The sequence below is a fragment of the Primulina tabacum genome, chromosome 5 (genome assembly GCF_025594145.1).
Source record: "Primulina tabacum isolate GXHZ01 chromosome 5, ASM2559414v2, whole genome shotgun sequence".
Lineage (NCBI taxonomy): Eukaryota > Viridiplantae > Streptophyta > Magnoliopsida > Lamiales > Gesneriaceae > Primulina > Primulina tabacum.
Window position 1 is genome coordinate 38792302 of NC_134554.1, and position 10331 is coordinate 38802632.

General features: G+C 34.7%; 1 protein-coding gene across 2 annotated transcripts; it reads right to left on the minus strand.

Annotated features, from left to right (window-relative positions):
* Nucleotides 1-743: 743 nt before the first annotated feature.
* On the minus strand, nt 744-10120 carry LOC142547612 (putative late blight resistance protein homolog R1A-3). Of its 2 annotated transcripts, none has more exons than XM_075655980.1 (2): nt 6922-10120; nt 744-2054 (listed from the first exon to the last, which is right to left on the minus strand). In XM_075655980.1, the coding sequence occupies exon 1, from the start codon at nt 9989-9991 to the stop codon at nt 7061-7063; it is 2931 nt and encodes a 976-aa protein (XP_075512095.1). In that variant the 5' UTR covers nt 9992-10120; the 3' UTR covers nt 744-2054; nt 6922-7060. The 2 variants fall into 2 exon arrangements, with proteins under 2 accessions (XP_075512095.1, XP_075512094.1); XM_075655979.1 differs by having other exon boundaries at nt 744-2057.
* Nucleotides 10121-10331: the final 211 nt, after the last annotated feature.

Consider the following 10331-nt stretch of genomic DNA (forward strand, 5'->3'; position numbering starts at 1 on the left):
CTCACGAATTTTTATGTGTGGGACGGGTCAACCCTATCGATATTTACAATAAAAATTAAATACTATTAGCATAAAAAATAATATTTTTTCATGAATGACCCAAATAAGATATCTTTCTCACAAAATACGACTCGTGAGACTGTCTCATACAAGTTTTTGCTTGAATGATTTAACATTACTCTTTTAACTATTTTAACATATTATATATAAAAAATTTAACTATATTAATATTTATTATTGTTATTATATATAAAATGATCGTTTCAATTTTTTCGCTTTTTAAAATTTAAATTTAACCGAAAAGTCAAAATTATCAAAAATTAAAACTGAAACCAACGTAAAAAATTTTTTCACCAAGCCAAGTTTACGATCCAGTCAGATTTTTTAGTTTAAACCATTTAATAAACAACCCCAAGTTAAAATGCAAAATTTGAAGATTCACTCTCTTGTTATCCAGTTTCACATATCTATTTTTATGATACGAGTCTACTCGATTTATATTTAAAGTAAAAATTAATATTTTAACAAAAAATAATATTTTCATAAATTAGATCAGGTTGGAGATCCGTTTCACAAAATTAAAATGTGAGACCGTCTCACATGAGTTTTTGTGTTTTTAAAAAATAATATTCTTATCTATATATCGTTGGCTTGAGTGAGTTTATAAATATAAAACGTTATAGTTTGATTAAAACCTCAATTAAATTCTATATAACTATTATTCAATAAATGTCATTTTTTTTAGAACATGTGAAATATTAACAAGGATTGACATTATCACTATTAGACCACTTCTCTTGGCTTGCTATTAACAACTACGAGTTTAATTTCACTTTCCCCACCAAGCATTTCCTTTCGCTGAGGACTCGACAGCATGGCCACACAAGTGCAACTTGATTATTTCAAGAGTCGGGATTTCTCGTATTCCAGATGGGATTGCCTCCAAGGCAGAGGATTGTAGGAGCAAGAGGTGGCGGAGATGTTGAAAATGGTAACCTTCGGCTCGCCACTTCTTTAGATCGCATGATGATTCTATAGATAGGAATTTCAGTCGTGGGAATTTGTCTTCTTTCGGCTCACACAATGGTTCTTTGAAGGCTCCGCTCTTCAGTTTCAGAAGAAGGCTCCGCTCTTCAGTTTCAGAACTTCAAGATTCGGTAACATGCCAATGATGGTCATTTTCTCCCATGGAATTACAGAGCATACCAAAACACAACTTTGTTAACGATGGCGGGAAGAGGTTGTTTCGGACAAGAGTTCCGTCAGGCTCGGCGTGGAACATGCATAGTAAAGATTCGAGTTCACGGAGATGGACAAGATTGTTAAAACAATAAAACAACCATTCATTTGATTCCTTCGTTAACCTAATATTCAGCCTTTTGAGATTCAAGATTCTTCCGAGGACCTCCTCCGTACACCTAAAATCTGTTGTGTATGAAAGTGTTCCAAGGCCTTTAAATCCCTAGTGTCTGTTTTTCTGACACGAAAATTAAGAACTTCTGGTAGATGAAAGTGATAGATCTGAAGATGTCTTAACTGTGGTATCTCCCAGATTTCAAGATGTCCAGTTATTTCGTATACGGTTCGAACAATTAAATTTTGTAGATTCCATTGTCTTGATATAAGGAGGGAATTGATTAACGTATCCGAGCTCAAGGTATCTCAAGTTAACTAGATCTAAAACTTGTACTGGGAACTCATTGGTTTCCAATGTACCGACATACAATACCTTGACCAATCCTGAGATCACTCTAAGGATTGATGAAGTACCACCAGTAACATAGATCAAGGAATGGATAAGTGGCATTGCTGTGATTATACTGCAGACTTCACCATCATCATCAGAGCCACCATTAGACTCCAAGACATCGCTGTTCTCCAATTTTCATCATCTGAATCAGTACCTGGAGAAGCTTCATCATCTGAATGACTACCATCAACTAATGTGAAATAGCCCGAATCATCAGTAGGACGAGGAGCTTCATCATCTGAACCACTACCGTCAATCAAAGCAACATCAGCCAAGACATTATCATCATTGTTGTTGTCGTCATCTCCTGCAATATTTGGATCAATAAACAGGTGTCGTTGACTATTTGATTCTTAGATACAGAAGGGCTCATAGTTATTCAAGACACAAAGAAAGTTATCTTTCTGAGCCTTTTGCATGATACGTCCTTCAAAAGATCGTGGATTCCACAAAACTCTAGCGCCTCAAATGAATCTAAAGGCGAACAAAGATTAGATTTCCATCAATAAGTTCTGGCAAGTACTCCACTGCAACCACCTCAACAGAATTAGATCTACTCCATTTCACAAATCCCTCAGCAACCCCATAGCCAGATCATACTAGCTATTTTTATGTCATGATAATATTGTGGAAAAAATCCGATATAAAGATAACACGCTTTAAAATGACGCAGCAAGTGGCTATTGTCACGCCCCGAGACCAGAGTTAGTCGACACCGACGTTGTTCAGCAATCACATAATTGCTAAACAACAAGCCTCGTAGTACAGTATAAACCAAAACTAGTTTATTTCATAATTATCATAAAATGAATAATCTTTACAATAGTAACTATGAAAACGATAAAAATTTGCGGAATCGTTTACAACTTGATTAAAAACTTAAAAAAACATAAATTTAGTTAAACTTCTTCATGCGTCCACTACCAGTCAAAAAACTGGTGTCTGATTCTTCTTACTTTATTCTTCTTCTGACATATTCGGGAGAGTAGAGTAATTGGTGATTGATATTGTTGTCACTCAGTAAGTGGGAGCCGTTCGAGCACATATATAACAAATATACACGAATTTCGAAAATCATATATCATATCACGCATAACATGATTCTCATAACATGTCATCATCATAATCATATGCATAATTTTGGCCATGAGATTCTTTACTTTCCATAGTTTACTGATATCAGTACCTAATTTTTAATCTTTTAAGGGGTCGAGGTCATATAACGGTTACAATCCCACCGTGTAAGAGTAATAACCATATCTTATATTTTGATTCTCACTTATATCCAGTTGAATTCTCACATTGTAAAAATATAAAGCATACGATAATCGTATCAAAAAGATGTAGAAGAAGAATTACACTCGATCATAATTTTTGAAAAACGAAACAATACATAACTGAAATTATACTTTTAAAACAAGCACACTTACCTTAATTCCAGATTGGAAAAAACAAAAAATCACGGAAGAATCACGCAAACGACACTTCGAGAACGCATCAGCACTTCGACCGTAAAATAAATCTCCTTCCAGGATTCGTTTTGACTTATTGCACCGTTGGATCAGGCTTCAATTTCACAGTACGTGCACAACTATGTCGAATAAATTATGAACAGTGGAGATCAGGTTTGTAGAATTTTTGACCTATTTATGGATGAAAAATCGTAGATATGTTGTTTTCGCCTTCTATATATCCAACATCTCCTTATTTAAATTCTTGGATCTTAACCTATTTATATATCCTAAAAAACGAAATATAGGCATATTATCATCTTAAATTTTGAACTTCTTGGGTGCTTGTACAAAAGATTTAATTATCCCACGAAGTTTTAGATAATCTTGATAATCTTTAAATTAAAAAAATCTTTGATATATTAGAACAAAATAATACATGGTTTGGAAATTGCTGGTTTTACAGCTATTACTTGAAAGATAATGTTTCTAAGGTTTGGTTATTGGTGGTCTTCAAGACTACATTTAAGTTTTCAAAGACATATTTTTAGTAGTATTTTGTCATGCTCATAGTTGTGAATAGCGATTGTAGCCCTCGCTGAAGACCCATAGCTACAGGGGGCGACACCCACGACACTTCCACATAGCATCGCTATTTCGGTATGGCGATAGCAAGGCAATGGATCGCTACATTGAAGAAAAGCCCAGGGCAATTTCTCAAAATACTGTCCAATCTTTAGGCCCATTTTGCTCAATGTTTAGGCCCATTTTGTACAATAATTAGCCCTAGAATTATTTTCTGTTGCGTATAGGCTTCTCTCCACTTCTCCAAGCTTACGTAAACCTCAACTCTCAACCGCTTCTCTCATCGGACATCTTGCTTTGCACCGCCGGACTTCTGGCCGACGACGGCTGGACATAGCTCATGCTTTGCACCGCCGGACTTCAGCAATATTCTGCTCTATTTCCTACCGTCTTCTCTTCTTTTTTTCCTGATTTTTTATTTTTTCTCCTACTATTCTTTCATTCTCTTGTTCTTTACAGGAAAGAAGTTGATGGATAAATATCCAAATTTGTATTGGGCCCCGTGTGCAACACATTGTTTGGATTTGATGTTTGAGGACATATTCAAAATGCCTCATTTGAAGAGGGCATTTGAGCGAGCAATTAGTGTTAATGGATATATTTACAACCGAACTATGTTGTTGAACATGATGAGAGAGTTCACCGGCCAAAGAGACCTTATCAAGTGAGCTAAAACTCGTTTTGCCACCGTTTTCTTGACTATGAGAAGCTTTCAGCAACATACGCAACATTTGAGAAATATGTTTACTTCAGAAAATTGGAGTAAAAGCAAATTTGCAAAGGAACAGACTAGTAAGCAAGCGCAGAAAATTATTTTGATGCCTTCGTTTTGGAATTCTATCATTTATGCTATGAAAGTTGGTGGCCCATTATTGGAGGTACTTCGGTTGGTGGATGGGGAGAAGAAGCCTGCCATGGGTTATATATACGAGGCAATGGATAGAACTAAGGAGAAAATAGCAAAAGCCTTTGGTAATAATGAGGATAGGTAAAAAGATGTTTAATGAGGATAGGTACAAAGATGTTTTTGAGATAATTGACAATAGATGGCAGTTGCAACTCCATCAAGATTTGCATGCAGCGGGTTATTTCTTGAACCCTCGGTTCTTTTACTCAAATTTCTGAGATAGAACAAGATGAGGAAGTAGTTACGGGGTTGTACAATGCAATCAGTAGGTTAACTTTTGATGCTGAGACAGTGAGAAAAATACATACAGAGTTGTTAAAATACAAACAAGCCGAAGGTCTTTTTGGGAAAGAAGTTGCAATCAAAATGAGAAAAGTTGTATCACCAGGTATGAAAATATGTTTCAAAGACAAGTTTTTCCTTATTTTTTGAAATAAATTCAATGATAAATATTAATATAACTATTGTTATTAACTAGCTGCATGGTCGAACTCATATGGAGCTTCAACACCACAGTTGCAAAGACTTGCCCAAAAGATACTCAGTCTCACTTGTATCTCCTCTGGTTGCGAACGCAATTGGAGTGTGTTTGAACATGTAAGCTTTTTATAATATTACAATTTTTAATTTCTAATACTGTGAAGTTTTAAAAATTTGTTCTCGTACCACGTGCTTTGATAAACATATATAAATAAATGCAGCTTCATTCCAAGAAAAGGAATAGATTGGAGCAAAAACGCCTGAATGATTTGGTGTTTATCAAATACAACAAAGCTCTGAGGTGTAGATATGATAGACGTGATACCATCGATCCTATCATATTGAGTGAAGTGGATGATGGCAATGAATGGCTGCTAGGGAGACCGCTTAATATACAGCATCTCTTTTTCTTTTTTCTTTTTTTTAATCAAATTGTTGATTGTTTTCGTGCAAATAGACGAGCAATCATCGAGAAAAAAATACCAAAGAAGCAATATTTTGTTGGAAATATTCAAAACTTTCCTACCACAAGGGAAGAAGTATGGATCATGAATCTGCTCCGAAGTTTGCAATAGAGACAAAAGAACAACAGCATACGCCATTCTTGAAACAAAGTAAATGAAAATCCAATATTTGAAGGAAATGTTGCAAGTTGCAAATTGCAAAATTTGTTAAATAGTAAATAGGCTGTTTAATTATACCAATCCCACAAGGAAACAAAAAACAGTGAAACTAACAGTTATTGTTGTCATTGTTATCATTCTTTAATTTTTTTTGGTCAATAGACCGGCAATAAATTGAATCCTTGATCCAAATGAGGCACATACTTATAGAACTTTGTGAAGTAGATGTATAAATTTTAATTTTTTATGTAATATAATTTTTAACTTTTAAATGTGGTTGTGTAATTAAAGCAATTATATAATAAACTTAAGCTGCATATTCAAGAATTAGCCAAAAACTTATAGCAGACATTGAGAAATTAGAAGAAAAAAACATTTACCATAACAAAATCTATACAAGGCTAATTCTACTGTCATTTTTTTTATATGTATTTTCTTTATTTTCGAAATAATAATATTAATACAGAATTAATAAGAAATAAATAAAAATAAAAAAGATTAATAATATCAATAAAAAATATAAATTGATAAGATGGAATAAGTAATTATTCAATAATAATTCGTATAATAATAAATAAATTAATAGTAAATAATAAGATCGATGATAAACAATAAGTACTATAATATTTATAATAAATAATAATAATAATAATATACTGATTAATATTAGTATTATTCTTTTTATTATCACTATTTTTATTTTGTCTACTATTATATATTAACATTAATTTTACTATTATTATTCAAAATATAAAAAATTAACTGAAAAATCCGCTAATCTAACTAGACTTCTCCTACCCATTTTGCTTTCTAACGATTAAAGTTTTGATTTTAGTTTTAAAAATATTGCAAAATTTAACATAGTTACTTCAAATTTTTAAGTAATTTATATAAAACAAAACATTTGTCGTTCTACCAAAAGTTGTAACTATATCCATAGATTTTAGTTGCTTATGTTGAGGAGTTGTAGGCTTGAGGAAAATTAAAGGACAATGGTACAAATATTTAATTTTCAAAATTTAAAAATCTATGTAATTCAATGAAGTGGTTAAAAGAAAATCAGTATTGTTATGCCAAAATTGATAGTAAATATTAAAAAATAAGGGTAAGTGGTAATTGCATTACCTTTAAACCAAATGGTGTGAGGGACAAAACAAGAACTCAAATTGATACTGCTAGCTGGACTGCATTGCATCACAAAGATCTTCGGCAAAGGCCTCGGTGCCGGCATTATCATGTAAGCTGGCAGCATCTGAACTAAGAACTAAGTTTTGACAATTTTAAGCTCAATGTCACTGTCTTCCCCTACTATTTCCTTTGCTGAAAACTCTGCTTTATGTGAACAACCATCCAACTCGATTATTTCAAGGGTTGGAATATTTCCGATTTCGGAAGGGATTGCCTCCAAGCCATAGCAGTGCTGAAGGATGAGGTGCTGAAGGCTTGGGAAATGGTCCGTTTCAGTTTTCCACTTCACTAGATGTGAATCATGAATCAATAGAAATTTCAATTGCTTGAATTCTTCATCATTTGTTTCCCAACAGTATCCAACCGTAGCTCTACTCAATTTGAGAACTTCAAGATTAGGCAATACACCAATGATGGTCATTTGATCCCAAGGAATTTGACAGCCTTTTAAAACTAATTTTTTCAGTGAAAGTGGGAAGGCGAGCTTCGCCAAGATATTGTCCTTTGTCACAAAATTGAACTTGCAGCATAATGATTCAAGTTCACACAAAGAGACAAGATTCTCCAGAGTGTTAAATTTGAAGCCAGCAGCATTATAGTCATATGCAATCTTTAGCTTTTTAAGATTTGGGATTCTTGTGAAGACCTCATGCATAGATCTAAAATTGATTATTTCTGAAAGTGTCTGGAGATTTTTAAGAATGTATGTATGTGTCCCTTTTCCATGAACATCGGGAATATCAGGCAAGTGAAAACCCAAAACCAGAAGATGCCTTAACTGCGACATTTCCCAAATTTCCGAAGGCATAGATTTTATATGTACGACATCAGAAATAAGGGTTTGTAGATTCTTGAGTCTGGATATTGAAGACGGAATTCGAAAAACACACCCGAGCTCAAGGTATTTTAGATTAACGAGTTCTAATATTTCCCCAGGAAACTTTGTTGTTGTCAACCTAACAATCAATACCTTGAGCATTCTTGAAGGTAGTTTAATTTTCGATGAAGTATCATCACCATGGCAAATAAAAGAATGGATAGCTGAAAAACTATCTATACGACAATAAGCAGATTCATCATCTTCTTTCATATTTGGACTAAGAATCAAGCGTCGTTGGCTATTTGTTTCCGACATATCAAAGGGTATCATGTTCCTATTCAAGACACAAAGAAACTTTTCTTTTTTACCCTCCCTGATGCATATGTCTCTAAACAGATCATGGATGCCACATATCTTTGGTTTCCCAAATGAATCATATTCATGCACAAAAATAAGGTTTCTTTCAATAACATCTCGTAAGTACTCTTTTGCAACCTCTTCCATGTTATTTGATCTGCTTGTCTTTACAAATCCCTCGGCAACCCACAGTTTTACAGTTCTAGACACATCTATTGCAGCATCTTCTTGGAAGGATCCAAAATAAAGGAAACATGCTTTCAAATGATGAGGCAAGTAGTAATAACTTAAAGTTAATATCTCTAAGGACGGATCATTATTGGTCTTTAAGACCAAACTTACACTTTCGGAAACATATCTCCAATATTCTTCTGTTAGCTCCTCCTTTCTAAGATGTCCACCAATGGCAGATATTGCTAGAGGAAGACCTTGGCATTGCCTAGCAATCTTCTTTCCAATTCCAACTAGTTCGGGTGGGCAATCGTTTTGCAGGAATATCTCTCGACGGAGTAGACTCCAACTCGAATCCTCATTTAAAAGTTGCATCTCATGATAAGTGCTAAAAGAGTTGACATATGCTGCCACTTCTGAATGCCTACTGGTCAATATGATTCGACTACCAATATTGTTATCCGGAAATAACTTTTTAATGTCATTCCAGGCCTGTTCATGCCAAACATCATCTAATACAATCAAATATTTTCTATCATATAAACTTTGATATATTTGTTGCGCAGCATCACGTTCTTCATCCAAAGGTACCTCAATATCTTCCAGAAGGCCTAAAACAATTTCCCTTACATTATATGTTTGAGATATTGTAACCCAACCACGAATATCAAAAGACTCCTTGATCAGTTGACTATTGTACAAGATCCTAGCGAGGGTAGTCTTACCAATCCCACCCATGCCAACAATCGGGAGGATGTCTATGTTGGATCGTCCTCCTACAAGTTCATCCAATAGTTCCATCTCCAGATTAGTGTCTAGTGCCACCATATTGGTTGTTGTATTGCCCCTCGAGGCTGGCCTCGATGAACTAACAAGAGTCGGAATCCTCTGCTCGTGTATCCCATTCACTTCCTTCTCTATCGATTCGAAAGCTTCCATCACTTTTTCTAAGCTTTGAGGAAACATTTTGAATTTCTCATATCTATCACTTCCATACTTCTGCGGCAAGCGAGTTACTAAGAGAGAGATAAAAACGTCAAGTGCATCATCGGTTGAATCTATGATTTGCTTCATCAAAGCATGGACCTTTTGGGAGCTAATTGGTGGGAAATCATAAAGAAAGGCTCTTAAAGAAGCACTAGCTTTTATACAAGAGTTGACTAGTTTCTCCTTAGCGAAAGGAAAGATGAATGGATCAGAAACAAGAACCTGCGTTAAAGCTTTTAAGCCAGACACGAGCTGCGTTGACGAATCAGTAAGAGTCTGAATCCTTTGCTCGAGCACCCCATATCTCTCATGATGAAAATTCTGGACTTCACTTTTCACCGATTGGATATCTTCCATCATTTTCTCCAAGCTCCAAGGAAGCATTCCGAGTTTCTCATAACTCTCACTTTCATACCTGTGCAGAAAGTGAGTTGCTACGGGAGATTCGAACACGTCTTCTGCTTCATAGGCCGAATCTCTGATTTGGGTTATCAAATTATTGACCTTTTGGTTGCAAATTGTTGGTGGGCAATTATCAAGAAAGGCCATTAAAGAAGCTACGGTTTCGTGAAAAGACTCGATTTTTTCCTTAGCGCAAGGGAAGAAGTATGGATCAGAATCAAGAATCTGCTCCAAAGTTTGCGAAAGAGACAAAAGAGCAGCATACGCCATTGATGAAACAAAGGCAATAGAATTGATCAGTAACTAACACAAGATATGGGAAGGCTTGAATCTTGATTTGTCGCTGTTCTTTGAAAATGTAGCAACCTGCAAAATTTTAAATAATATTGTCACAGCTGTATGACAACTAGGGAGGGGAATTGATCTATGGTCAATTTTTGAACAAATAAATAAAAATTGCGATTTGTTGAACTGAGCCGAATTCTTGAATGTTTGAGCTTGGTTCGTTTATAATCGAGCCGAGCTCGAGCTTTATTTAACGAATATATGCATGGCTCACGAGCTTATTCAAGCCCAAATAAACTTAATAAATATGAATTATACATTTAAT